At 32.2% G+C, this 15,346-nt stretch overlaps 1 protein-coding gene and 1 long non-coding RNA gene across 2 annotated transcripts; one reads left to right on the forward strand and one right to left on the reverse strand.

Annotated features, from left to right (window-relative positions):
* Positions 1-1,056: 1,056 nt before the first annotated feature.
* Positions 1,057-2,446, forward strand: LOC105629435 (uncharacterized). Its single transcript, XM_012211024.4, has one exon. The coding sequence runs from the start codon at positions 1,099-1,101 to the stop codon at positions 2,179-2,181; it is 1,083 nt and encodes a 360-aa protein (XP_012066414.3). The 5' UTR covers positions 1,057-1,098; the 3' UTR covers positions 2,182-2,446.
* Positions 2,447-12,748: 10,302 nt separating this feature from the next.
* LOC149498375 (uncharacterized) lies at positions 12,749-15,107 on the reverse strand. The gene is made up of 2 exons (XR_016319461.1): positions 14,606-15,107; positions 12,749-12,920 (listed from the first exon to the last, which is right to left on the reverse strand). It is a non-coding gene; the product is annotated as an uncharacterized LOC149498375 (long non-coding RNA).
* Positions 15,108-15,346: the final 239 nt, after the last annotated feature.

Below are 15,346 nucleotides of genomic sequence, written 5' to 3' on the forward strand. Positions count from 1 at the left end.
AATTTTAAGTCAATATTTCAATGTCTTCTTTCATTATTTTAAATTTAACGGTCACTCAAATTGTTATTTTTTAACAACTAACTGCTAATTCCTAACATCTAATGATCAACAGCTACTAAAACATATAAGACTGTATTCAGTAATAGCTTGTTAAGTAGCTTTTAGCATTTCACTATTTTTTTTATAGCGTTTGAACTAGCTTTTAGAGGTTAATGTAGTATTTTATAAAAAGTTAATTCATAACTTTGGTGTTTTACGAAAAACTATTTAATAACCCATAGCTTTAGTGTTTTACGAAAAACTATTCAAATAGCTAACAGATGCTAAAATAGCTAATAATGCAAAACAGCTAATTTTACCAAACATATCCAAAAAGTAGACCCTAAAAGTTATTAGAACAACTAATAGTTAGTGTTACCGAACATGACCTATAAGTAATACTTCTTCCGTTCCATTTTATTTATTTGTTATTCCTTTTTTGAATGTCACAAAATATTTGCAAAATTTCTAAATTTGTACATTTAAACAATTACTTTTTCCATAATAACATTTATGATTATTCATTAAATGAATGACTTTTATTAATATTTTATTGAGTTAAGGGTGAAAATGATAAAATAATTTTTGTTGACTAAATTCTTAATATGCGTGTTTTGTCAAACCATGCAAATAAAATGGGACGGAAGGAGTATTTACATAATTTAATGAGTTATTTTTTTATTTTCTTAATTGTGCTTTCATTTTCGAGATTATAATAAATAACATTTTTTTTGAGGATAATCATAAATAACCAATTTTTCTTCTTAAGAAAAATTTAATTTGTAATTTATGTTTCTTATATGAAAATATAACTTTAACATAATAAAAGGATTTTGTGATACTATTTTAAATCCACGCACACTCACATAATATCTAAGAAGTCAATCTAACGCCACAAAATAAAATAAAATAAAAGTGATGGCCATTACTATTTTTCACTTTTTTTTTTTCTTTTTTCCTGTTTTTGAGAATTGATTGATTGATATTTTTTTCATTCTTGATGTCTATAAGAAGGCTAGAACTTCATTCACTGAGAAGCCACTGAAGGAGACAGCTACAATGGCCAAGCTTGTTCTTGTAAATCTCTTGTTTCTCCTTCTCAACTTAGGCTCTTTGATCCCTTCTCTTGCTTGCCCTTACTGTCCTTACCCAACTCCACCTTCACCGAAGCATCCTCCTAAGTTCCCACCCAAACACCCTCCTAAGGTAAAGCCACCCTCTCACCATAAACCTCCCAAACACTACCCACCTAAGCCACCCAAACCTCCGGTGGTTCCCAAACCACCCGTTGTCAAACCACCAACCGTACCAAAACCACCGGTTGTCAAGCCTCCAATTGTATATCCACCCCATGTACCAAAACCTCCTACTGTAAAGCCGCCACCTTATGTACCCAAACCACCCGTTGTCAAACCACCAACCGTACCCAAACCACCGGTTGTCAAGCCTCCAATTGTATATCCACCCCATATACCAAAACCTCCTACTGTAAAGCCACCACCTTATGTACCCAAACCACCAATCATTTCCCCACCAACTTTACCACCAAAGCCTCCTACTGTAAAGCCACCACCTTATGTACCCAAACCACCAATCATTTCCCCACCAACTTTACCACCAAAGCCTCCTGTTACCCCAACTCCGCCGCCTTATCCTACCCCTCCGGTAACACCGACACCAAAACCACCGGTGATCAAGCCTCCGACTCTACCACCAAAGCCTCCTGTTACCCCTACACCACCGTATTATCCTACGCCGCCGGTAACACCAGCACCGCCAACTCTACCACCAAAGCCTCCTGTTGTGAAGCCACCGCCAACTGAAACACCATGCCCTCCTCCGCCACCTCCAGTGCCATGCCCACCTCCACCCCCAAAGCAAGAGACTTGCCCTATTGATGCTCTAAAGCTAGGAGCATGTGTTGATGTGTTAGGTGGTTTAGTGCATATTGGGATTGGTGGTAGTGCTAAGGACGCCTGTTGCCCAGTGCTTCAAGGGCTACTGGACTTAGATGCTGCTCTTTGTCTTTGCACTACCATTAAAGTTAAGCTTCTGAATATAAATATTCTTTTACCCATTGCTCTTGAGGTTCTTATTGACTGTGGCAAGAACCCACCTGCTGGATTCAAGTGTCCTGCGTAAGCTACACTGATCAAATCTTGAGGATTCTGCTATAGCACTATATATTTGCTCCTTTGTTTTGACAAGTTACAAGCAATATGCTGATGCATGGGATTTCTGTATCGCTAAAGAAGCTGTATTTCTTAGTTTTAGTATTTTTCAGAGAATAACTTGTGAAAGTCTTGTGTTTTATTTCTTGTTTTTCCCTTTTGTTCTTACTGCCTAGCAAATGGAAATATACATTTGAGGACTTGCACGCCATTAATTAACTAATCAACGTTTGTTATATTGATCTTGATTTTTCTTTTTTGATATTTTTCCCTTGAAGAATTCTTTTTTTATTTAAAAAATAAAAGGTATCAATATTAAATTCTTTTTTATTTTTTGTGTTTTGCTTTTATGATGTATTATTATCATGTTTTTTCACACTTTAACTTTTTTAAGTTTAGTTTTGGGTGTAATGGCTTGACTTAATTTACTTGGATAAATTAAATTTTTTTAGTTATATTAATAAAATAAATTAATTTTGCTGTTAAAAAATGTCATATATGAATTTTCATACAACATATTATGATTTTACCTTCACAATGGAACTCTTAAAAAGGGCAAGCAATGAAATATACATTAAAGATCAATAATTGAACTCTGAATTCTTACAAACTATTAAAGAGAAGGGAAGAACTTTTACATTTAGCTATGAATTTCTACCAAATCAACACATCTTGTAATTGCAAATCGATTGATCCTTCTAAATTGTATTTGCACTTAATTTAGTCTTTTTAAACAATGTATTAATTTTTCACTAATTACCTCCCTCTAAATAGAGACAAACTCAATAATAGCCACATGTACATGACATGTTTACAGCTTTTTTTTAGGGGAAAAAAAAGATTTTTGTTGAAAATTTCCTTATCCACGTTACAGTTCGTTTATCTTTTTTTTTTCCTTCATGGGCTGATGTGGCTTTTGTCTCCTCATAAATCTTTTCGAACTATACATTCTTCCATAATATTAAATCAATCCAAACTCTTTTTTTTAGTATTTTGAGTTTAAATTTATTTAGGTCATATATATATTTAAAATTAAATTATATCTCGGTGTGCAATCAAACCCAACTCTTTGATTATACATAAATTAAAACATTTTACTATGTGTTTAAGGTTTTTATATATATTTAAGAAAGCAATTGAATCATTCAATTAAATTATAATAAAATATGTTTTAATTTGATTAAATTAATTAAATTATAATAAAGTATATTTTATTTGATTAATTAATCTAATTTCATCTAATTTGACTCGTAACTCGAATTTGATTTAGATAATGTTTGGTTATGGTAAGTAGACGAGAGAAATGTAATTTTTATGCATTATCAATTTTACTTCTTAAAAAATAGACCATTCAACTTCCCTTACACAATAGAAATAACTTCCTCAAAACATCTCCAATGTTAATGTAGATATTTTTTTGATGTGAGAGTTAAATAAGAGCAATCCACATCTGCATTGAAGATGATCTTATGAATAGTTAGGAAAGTATTTTTTTTCGGTTTAATGGTGCATAAACCTAAGTAATCTCCACCCGCCCTAGAAGGAAAAAGGGATTGGCTAGGGGAAGTTTACGTTGCGGAAGGTCGAACTCATAACTAAAGCTATGGTAATCCACCCGCATATACTCTTTGATACTGATTATCCCATTCGAATAATAATTAAGAAAGTTGCATAACCCTAATTAAGTGCAATAAACAATCTAAACACACTTAAACTTATATCATGAAAATTATTATCTTTTATAATTTAATTTCTAAGAAAATAATTTATATATTAAACAAGTTGGAATTGTATTTTTTGAAAAATAATTTCCTTGAAAGTTGACAATTTTGAACCAAACGAGAACTTATCCATTACGATGCAGGGCAAATAAAAGAGTGAATATTAATTTTTATTGGTAAATTGAATAGGGGTATTATAAAATCCGACCCGATAAGATAAAGCCTAATTAAACGCAACAAGCCAGTTGTCTCGCACTAGAAAACATGTTAATACAAATTAGAAAGAATGTTAACGAGTTATATACGTGCAAATGTCACAATGTGTAAGTAATTCTCTTGTCCCTGGAACAGCTCCAGCTGTCATCCTTTACGAAGCTACTTTACAAATGCCTACCAAACTTTGCTAGGTGTAAGACGTGAAGGCCAAAGTACCCATGCAGAAGCTAACACTGACAAGGCGGAGATAAGGTGGCAGGACTGGCCCTCACTGCCACTACCTCCAAATTTTGTACCATTATTTTTTTAATTGACGAGGGTCTTTTATTCACCAAAATATTGGTACGGACTGCGTAACAAGAAACGGCAATTTTCTTAATTCGTCGAATTGACATAACGTAAATAAATCTAGTCGAGAGAATTTAAATTTAAAATTTTTTATTTTTTACATAAGTGAGACGACAAATCATACTACGATCTGATTAAATTTTCATTTGAACCATACGATACTTCAAATATTATTACTTTTATATAGATCCTCCATTAACTACTATACTCGAATCTCCTTTGCTGTAGTGTTTGATAGGCATAATTATAGAGAGAATTGTAAATTTAATTATCTTAATTTTTTTAACACTTAATTTTGGTATTTAAATGCTTATACATGAACTAAAATGAGGGTATTTGTAACTATATACTTCTACTAAATCAAACGTTTTTTACATATGTTTTTTTTTTTTTTTGACATTAACGTTTTTTACATATGTGGTTTGCCTAACACATGGTAGTTCATGATTAGTTTGGACTATTGACATGAAAATAAGAAATGAAAATGTGATGTCTGAATGTTTTTTAAATATTAAATACAAATATTTCAATTTACTGGATGAGGATTAAATTTTATTTGGATTGAATTGATCCATTAAAGGGTAATCTTTTTTTTTTTTTTTCTACTTTAAATTGAAATAACTTGCCTCCATTCTAGTGCAATCAATTTTAACTTCTAAGAGGACAATGTTGAGTTTTCATTTTAAAAATTTAAAATATCAAACAAATTAAGTGAATGATTTTCCCTTTGGTTTTCTTTCTTTTCCCCATAATTCACATGTTCGGAAAACACAAAAGCCAAAGTCAGGGTGCAGAGCAGTGCAAGTTTTCAGATAAGAAATGGGCTGCCGTATTATTCTCTCCCTTCAAATAGATAAAAACAAAACAATTGCTAAAGGTTGAACAGAGCTGACATAATGTCACTAATTACAATGAACTAGTATTTTTTGTTTAAAGTAGAAAATTCGAAAATTTTCCCAATAAAAAAAGGAAAGTGTTAAATGGTACAAGTTGTGCCCAGCACAATCTGTATACAGTAAATGTAAATTATTCATAATACCCTTAATATATTTAATTATTTGTTGAGTAGAGAGAAGTGAGAAAGACCCCTTTTGTCAAATTAAACTACCAAATGAAAGTGCATTGTTCACATTGTCGCTGCCAATGCTTGCCGGACAGACGCCGACCACCGTGCATGATGACCGGAAAATCGAACTGGCCCAAAACCTTGCTTACTATATATCAAAATAATGAAAATTTCATGAGAGACTTAGTTTTGTTATCAATTTACTGTTGCGTGAACTGCTTGAGCTTTTATTCTATTATAACTATGTAATCGACAAGAGGAGCAAGTCTCCTCGGAGCGTACTGTACTATATGAAAAAAAAAGGAAAGGAAGCTTAAGTGTCCACCGGAACTTCTGGAAATGAAACTCTTTTCCTTTAAAGCAACAAGTCTTAAAGGGCCTCAAACAAGGGCCAGGGGATAGATCTGAATACTGCCACACTTGAGGAATAGGCCAACAAGCTTACGGGTAAGGAGATCAAAGCAAGGACTAGAGAAAGGCATATTTTATTAATTTTATCAACTTCATCAAAAGCCCAGAACTCAAATTTCAATTCACATAATCTTTTATCAAATTTTTAAGTGAACACAAAATCAAGTTTACTTTTATAGAAAACAATGAATTCAAGGTTAACTCAATAAGAAATGCAACTAGAAAAGCAAAAATCAATCGGAAAACTCAAAAATAATAAAAATTGAATTTCTTAGTCCACAAAAATATGAACTTGATTAGCCAAACAATGATAAGAAATAGACTTACTATAACTAGAGGTGTATTTTGCAATCTTGTTCATGTTATACGGTGGCCGGAGTTCGACCGGAGAAGGAGAGACAGTAAGTCGCTTGACGACAAAGGAGGAGAGGAAGAAGAAAATGGCATTTACTCTCCCCTTAAACTATTTATAGTTCAGTTTGATTCAACTAAAGTTTGATTTGATCTGAATTACAAAATCTTGATTTCTTTGGTTTTCTAGTGGTTTAACTTAATTGATTAGATTATTATGATTATTATGCATTAATTGATTAGACTAAGAAATAAATGTATTACTTGATTTACATACTTCCCTTAATCATTATAATTATAAGATTTGAGATTCAATACCTTAATTAGCATATATAATTAATCAATGTCAAGATATTTCAAATCATTAAAATATAATTATAACCTTTTTAATTAGTAGCTAGTATTATTCTAAAAAATAATAATAATAATAACCACCATTTTACCATCAAAACGACGTAGTTTTGATGTCGTAAGTTTAAATCAATTCTCAACCAAAACTATGTCATGTTAACTATGCTAATTATCATTCTCATTCTAATTGCATCACAATTATAGACATTCTAATTATAATGAGCATTATAATCAAATTTAGTATTAACTTATATTATATGATTATAACTATTATAATTATCATTATTATTATAATAGTACTATAATTATAGAATTTGTAATTATTACTAATTTATAATCAAACCTATTAATACTATAACAATATTTATACTAGTATAATTATAATTATAATATTTATTATAATTATAATACTATAATCAAACTTAATACTAACTTCTATTATATGATTATAATTATTAAAATTACCATTATCATTCTAATAGAACTATAATTATATGTTTCTAATTGTTACTAATTTATTATCAAACTTATTCATATTCTAACAATATTGTATACTATTATAATTATAATTATAGTATTATAATCAAACTTAATACTAACTTTTATTATATGATTATAGAGTACAAAGCTTTTAAAAGAGAAGGGGATAGAGATAGCACAAGCACGCTTCTTCTAAAACCTCTGCATTTTCTCAAAACACACTTAGGTATTTATAGAAGTCCAGATAATTATTACCTAATAAGATAACCCTTATCTATATGGATAAGCAAAAGTTGGATAGGGCCTAATATGGACAAAAGTTGGATAGGGCCTAATATGGAGAAAGGTTGGATAAGTCTAATACGGACAGACAACTTTATATATTTATATAATGATAGAAAGAGTCTGATAAGACAAACTTGAACATATTTTAGTGTATTTGATATTTATTTGAACTAGATAAACTTCAATCTATCTGATTTATATCATAACAATCATCTTCATGGAGTGGTAAGTAGCTAGAAGTGGCTTTATTTTCATCTTCGTCTTCTTGTGATACTTGACTATTTATATCTTGTAATGTCTTCTTGAATTCTTCAATTGAACTGGTAGCGGCGAGGGCAGCCTACAACTTGCTCTTATCTATTAAGAAATCTAGATTCTTTGCATTTTTTTGCCAAAGGTAAATATCTTTTTGAACTGAAAAATTTTTGAACAGCTTGAATATAGGCTTGAGTTTGGTTGTAGTCTTTCCACCATTTATTATTGAAAATTCTAACTAGCATAAGAGGAAATTGTAGTGGTTGAACTTGTTTGATTTGATAATTCTAGGATAAAATACATGAAATTCCAAAAGTAGCTGTGAATGAAAGTAACTTATCTTGTCTAAAATTGGTTAATTGTTTATCATAGAGATAAAAGCCTTGTAGTATCTTTGTAGGAAAAGTTTTAATTGAACATCTAAAATACTTGAACCATTCTTGAAACCAATAAGGAAATTCTGTAATTGAACCTCGTGGAATCATCATGAACCACGATGATTATGATTTCTTAAATAAATGCATTATACCAAGCTTTTTATAATCCTTATAATTGAAAGAACTTGGTACAACATTTTGACTAAATTTTCTCTCAGTGTATGGATTCTGATTCCAATCAGAGAGAGAGAGAACCCTTTTTTTTTTAACTTTTGAATATAAAACCTTTTTAACATCTTTTGGATCATGAATATATTCCAGAATTACAGAATCTGTATCAACTAATATAAACTCATAAAATTTTCTATTTTTTGAAAGTGACTCGGGAACAAAATGGAAATTAGAAGGAAATACCTTTTGAGCGACTTCTAAAAAATTTGAACATTTAGTATATTCTTTTTCGATATAGGTAATGGTATGTCTATATCCTTATTAACATAAGGATAATTAACTATGATGCACCGGTAAGGGCATCATGGTAATTGGTTGATTTATTTGTAACAGAAGTAGTTGAAGCAAAAGCTGGTATTGGTAATTGAGTAGTTGAAGGACCAAAAAATTGAGAAGAAATACTTACACTCTTTTTTCAATAGCTTTCTCTTGTAATTTTATTTTTAATGGGAGTGCCCATTAAGTTTTATTTAACAAATTCTTCAGATAAAAGAAAAAATTTATTTGTTTCTATCTTTTCCCTGTAAAAATTCATGGGTAAGAAAATCAGGTAAAGAGTTAAAATAACTTTGATGGCTTCAATTTCAAAATCGAAACACGATAAAATAGCTTGACATCTAATGAAAATTTGCTTTGAAACAATATTTCACATCCTTTTCCAAAATGTTTTTGGCTATTGAGCAGTCAATCCGTAAAAGGAATTTTTATTAATCAAATCATCTTCAAACTTTGTAATATATAAAACTACTGAAAGTAATTCCTTTCTAATGGTTGAATAATTTTTTTTGTACCATACCATGCTCTGGAATGGTAACTAACTAAGGATTCAAAAGACTGATCCGGTAGTTTTTGTTTGAGAATACTTTCATAGCCTATATTTGAGGCATCGGTTTCTACTATAAGAAATGAATTGGGATTCGATATAGAAAGATAAGAAGGACTCTTAACTTTAGATTTTATGGTTTTAACTAATTGGGTATGTTTTTCAGACTAGGAAGAAGAGTTTTTTCTTAACCTATTGAATAATGGTTGACATAAGATTCGAATATCTTTCATGTAATTAGCAACACAGTTCAGACATTCCAAAAATCTTTGTAATTGATTTTTATCAGTAATTTCATTTGGAAACTTTTCAGTAAAATTAATTGATCTATCAATCGGTATAATAGTTGTTGAATAATCTTTAATATAGCCCAGATCTATTGTTCATAAAATTTGTTTGACAAGAATATACAATAATCGGAAGCGTATCTTGATCCATAACAGCAGATCTATGTTATGGGTTACCTTGTTGCGGCAATTCAATTCTCTCCATAACAGCAGATCTACGTTTCTTCCTCTGACCTTTTGTCCGTAAGTTTTCTCTCAATGGTCAGAGAATAATCAACAACTATGGGAGTTTTTTTTTTTTATGAGCTCTCTCAAACAAGCTATCACCGTTTGTGTTTGAGGTAGCCGTCACACTCTCTATTTTGTTTTCTTTTCTGTGTTCGCCCTAAGCTGTCGATTCCTTTTACTTTTATAAGGCAGAGGAAGGGTATTAAAACCATAACTGGCTCTTATCCATTAAGCCCAATAACCATTTTCTTGACACCTTAATTAGAACCAGCCCTTTAATCATATGAGCCATATATAGATTATTAAATAATCTAACAATCTCCCAGTTGGCCCATGTGCATTTCTTGAATCTATCATGTTTACCTTAATTGGAATTAAGATGATCAGATTATGGCGATCACAAGTCATTAATCAACATGATTCCTTCCATATATCACAGACCACTTCAATTTATAAAACTTTAATGAAGAAATTATTCAACAAACAATACATTATTACAATCAAATGTTATTGTTATCTCACTCAAACTATTATTGTATACATCTATAATGTAGACAACACATAAATAAGCAAAAACACATCTTTAATTGAATTCCCAAGTGTCACAATAATATGAGGAAAACAACCATATGTATATATATATACAAGTTTAAACATCATGCTAACAAGGACTTATCTATAATGCCCATCCTATTAACATGGCCAGTGAAGATTTTGGGCGGTAAGCCTTTAGTTAGCGGATCCGCTATCATCAGATCAGTACCGATATGCTCAATTGACACTTTGTGTTTTTGCACTTCTTCTTTCACAGATAGGTACTTTAAATCCATGTGCTTTGCACCTTTAGAGTATATATCATTCTTAGAGAAGAAGACAACTGCAGAATTATCACAGTAAATTCTCAACGGTCTAGCTCCTGTCGACAATGCCCAGACCTGAGACAAAGTTCCGCAACCACAATGCATGAACAGTGGCCTCAAAGCATGCCACAAATTCAGCCTCCATAGTGGAAGTAGAAATGACAGAATGCTTTCCACTTTTCCATGATACTGCTCCTCCAGCTAGAAGAAACAAGTAGCCAAATGTAGACTTTCTCGAATTTACACAACCGGCATAGTCTGAATCCGAGTATCCCACCACTTCTAGATGGCTGAACTTTCTATCAGTGAGTATATGATCTTTAGTGCCTTGTAAATACCTAAGTACTTTCTTTGCAGCTTTCCAATGGTCCATCCCGGGATTACTTTGATATCGCCCTAGCATTCCTACGGCGAAACTAATATCCGATCGAGTACATGTCTGAACATACATTAAGCTTCCAACCACTGATGCATATGGAATAGACTCCATCTCTTTACGTTCCAAATCATTTTTAGGACATTGCATTTCGCTGAACCTATGTCCTTTCTGTTTTCATACCGCGCCCCCCCCTGGGTGGCTCCGAAAACATCCTTATTATTTATTTTATTTCTTATTTTGATTTTATGTTGTTTATTTTATTTTGATTTGGAAAGTAATCTTATTATGAAAAGTGGTGATAAAACATTTTATTGGATACGATGCCGATAAATCGGTCTTATAAACAGTTTTTTGAGTCGCCACCCATTATTTCGGCAATGGGACTGTTTTCAATTTTATTTTAAAAAAGTTACTCCATTTTAAACCCAATTTTATTTAAGGCCAAATTATTAAAAAGACTGGTCAGGCGCACCAATGCGATTCTGGGTAAGGGAATTGGGTACGCCGGCCCGTTGGAAGCCAACGCCGGGAAAAACTGGCCTCTTTTAACCTATGATTTCTAATTTATTTTAGTTAGAAAAGCCAAGTTATTTATTTACTTATACCCAACCCAAACAAATCGGACCGAGTTCTTATATGAAAAATTACTTAATCGCCCCAATCAAATCCAATTATCGCATTTATAATCATTCAAACCAAAGCGATTAAATCGAATAAATAAAAGACCCGCTCTTGCCTTATAGTTCAAGGCGGGCAACAAACCGAACCTAAAATACATTCTACCCAATTCAAAATTAAACCCAAAAACCAAAAAAAAAAAAAATCAAAATCATGCATAATTATTATTTAGCATCTAAATCACATTTTATTTTTAATTTAATCCTAAACATGCAAATTACTAACAAACCCATAAATTTAATTTCATTTTTCATTCAACCCAAAATTATAAAATTCATACAAGTAAATACACAAAATTACATTTTAGTACTTTAAACTTAATTAAATTGCAATCTGTTCATAATTGGACATCTTCGGATTTATTGGAGAAATTAAACTTTATTTTGTGCAAAATTTATTATTTTTTTAAAAAAAGCAAAATTATTTCTGGAATCTTAGAACAGGTGCGTCACGGATCTTTTAGTTCCGTGACGGATCTAGTAGTTCTGTGACGGAATTGTCCCTACAACTCCAGATCCGTTAGAAACTTATTTTAAATCCACAATCTGGAAAATAGAACACTGGGTATAGAAATAAAATTTTGAATATGAACAGATCCGTCACGCATCTTCCAGATCTGTTACGGGTCTGTCAGTTGCGTGACCCAACTGCTCTGGGTATAGAAATAAAATTTTAGACATGAACAGATCCATCACTCAGCTTCCAGATCCGTTACGGATCCGTTAGTTGCGTGACGCAACTGCTCTGGCCCAAGCTTATTTTCCAAATGATTTGTTTAGATCATTTTTTTTATCTAAATATGCTTTAAGAAAACCCAAAATGACCAAAGATGAACAGAATGCGGTTTAAAGAAGCTTACACTACTAAAACCACAAAAATAAGTAAAAATACAAAGAAGGGTAAAAGAGTTACCTAATCCTCAGATTGAGGATTGTAAATGGCTTAAATGCCTTAACAAATGATAGTTAAGGCCTCCCAGAAGCTTTATCACCAAGGATTCAAACACTTATTCTTTCTCTCTTGATTTTTCTTTTTTATGATTTTGTTTTTACCTAAATTGATATTGTCACGACCCATTTCCATGGACCGGACCGGCACTAGGACCTGGGTGGGCTTAAGGCCCCCGAAGCCCGTAGTAAGCCTAACTTATTTAAATCTCACCTTCTATTCATAATTATAGATTCAGGCCCATTAACTCAAAATGCAGTTCATATATTTAATATGGACTTTTACTATTTATTTACAACCCAACTGGAATACAATTGCGGAACTCTACCTTTATATTTACATCGTTATTTCTATCATTAAAAGTCTTCTACAATAAGTGTCTCAACTCCACAAGGCTTTTATTTCTTTCTATTACCTGAAAAAAAAATAGTAGGCAGGGGTGAGCGCCAAACTCAATGAGTAGGGTTAGATAACCCTCTCACCCCACACAATCACACAGAAGCTAAATATTTCTATTTGGACACCATTTAATTATATGATCATGCAATTTGTCACACAAATGGCAATACAACAGCAATCACAGTTATTATCACCTTCATATAATCACATCACGTGGAAATTAGTCAGTGGCACCACCTGAAACCCCAACGAGCCGTCCTCACACATGGCTCGCCCTCTCATACATGTGCACCAGGGAGCCGATCCCCCATACGGCCAACTGGTCTAATCCTCACTGACCAGTCCTCTCATTGTTTTTTTTTTTTCATTCTCTCTTTTCTTTTCCATACCAACAGGAGGCAACCCGGTGGTCTCCATCCAATCTAGATCATCAAGTGCTCACAACAGGAGGCCACCCTGCGGGCTACAATCAAATCTAGATTATCAGGTGCGCAACAACAAGAAGCCATCCTGTGGTTTTCCTTACAATCCATATCATCAGGTGCACACGGGGGCGCCGATCTCCCATTTTCCCGGCCGACGGTCAAATATCATATCATATCATATTTAGGATCCATATCACATGGACCGTCCTCACAAACCCATGGTGGTCCACTTCATCCCAATTCCACACAAACAAGGCATAGTATGTTCATAGCACAAGTAATCAAACAATTTTTAATATCAACAAATAGTGCATCATAATATGGCAACTCAATAAATTAATGCATGATAACATTTAGCCGTGAATGCATGAATGCAGGCGGATGGTACTAGTTATCTAACACTACTCACAGTTCTTTATTGTCCTTTACAAGGACTGCCTTTTTAGCCACATGCTTCCAGCTTTTGTCCTCGCATTTTGTATTTTATAAACCTCTATAATAAACAATAGAATTCTAAGTAAGAATTTTAAATTTGAAGATTCTATTTTATATTCGTTTACTAGTTTTGGCAGTCATTTAATTCATTTATTAATTTAAACTATATATATATATATTTATAGATACAGATATTGGGTTTCCTTATTTATTTATCACTCTAATAATCTTATTCTATATTTTTAATTTCTATAAATAATTTAATCTCTATTAAGTAATTTAATTTCTATAATTAATTTATTTTCTACCGAAATTTCGGCAGCATCTCCCCTAAAATTTAGACTATCTACCTGCTAAAATATCAACAATTTCACAATTATTCAATCCATACGGCCCATCCATCGGGCAATTAATCAAACAACATTTTCCCATCCTCCTTTAATCTCAACATCACCACACAATCCAAATTATACATTACAATAACATTATATTTAAACTACCTTAATTAAATCAACACTAAAATTATAACACTGTTAACTACTCACAATTATCAAATTAAATTAACCAAATTAATTAACTACAAATAATAAAATTAATTTAATTAACTAGCGTTACTAACATGAACTTAACTAAACTAATTGACTACAAGTAATAAAATTAATTTCATTAACTAATATTACTAAATTAATTAACTTCAAATAATAAAATTAATTTAATTAACTAATTTTACTAACATTAACTAAGTCAACTAAAATTATTAAAAGTAAACTAACTAAATTTAAGTAACTATCATTAATAAAATTAAATTCATTAACTAAAATATATTTAAATTAATTTATACCCCAATATAATTTTTTTTGTTGAATTTCTGCTAGATCGGAAATTGCCACGTGTGCCGGATCGGAGAGCAGTGGCTGTCGGTGGTCGGAGGCACGCTGGAGCGGCGGCAGAGGCGCAATCCGGTGGTCAGAGGCTTGCTGGAGCTGCTGCAGTCGCTGGCAGTGACGCAGACCCAGTTGCAGGGAAGAAGAAAAGGGAAAGAAAGAAAGAAAAAGGAAAGAAAGAAAGAAGAAGAAAAAAGAAGAAGAAAAAGAAGAAGAGAGGGAGGTGTGGTGGTGCGGTGGTGGGCTGGAGGTGGCATAGAAATGGTGAGAGTGAAGGAGATAGGCGTTGAAGATAAAGGGAAAAGGATGTTTCTAGATGGTTTGGGTCGAACCGGTTCGATTCGGTTCGATTCGGCCCAAATCTTCGATTTTCAACCGGTTTCGGCTTTTTCAATCGGTTTTCGATTCGATTTCTCATAGTATTCGCACTAAAATATTAATAGCAATTTCCAGGCTGTCGGTTCGTTAAATTAAATTGGAAAATGTTTTGAAAATAAAAATTCGGGGTATTTCAGATATCTAATGGCAATTTTCTTCAAATGAACTTAGAAGAGTCTCTGGAGAAAAATGTAGCCGCAAGTGTGTTTTTCCAAAAGCCCCTTAAAATGAGAGAAAAAGATCAATTTATAGATGTAGGGCAACAGAGGATAGCTGCGTCACGCAACATATAGCTTGGTGACGGATCTATTAGATGCTTG

The sequence above is a fragment of the Jatropha curcas genome, chromosome 2, assembly GCF_041381405.1.
Source record: "Jatropha curcas cultivar XTBG-Jc1 chromosome 2, XTBG_Jcur_1.0, whole genome shotgun sequence".
In the NCBI taxonomy this organism is placed as follows: Eukaryota; Viridiplantae; Streptophyta; class Magnoliopsida; order Malpighiales; family Euphorbiaceae; genus Jatropha; species Jatropha curcas.

Coding starts and splice junctions, on each gene's coding strand:
- LOC105629435 (XM_012211024.4), top strand. CDS start 1,099: ATGGCCAAGCTTGTTCTTGTAAATCTCTTGTTTCTCCTTCTCAACTTA.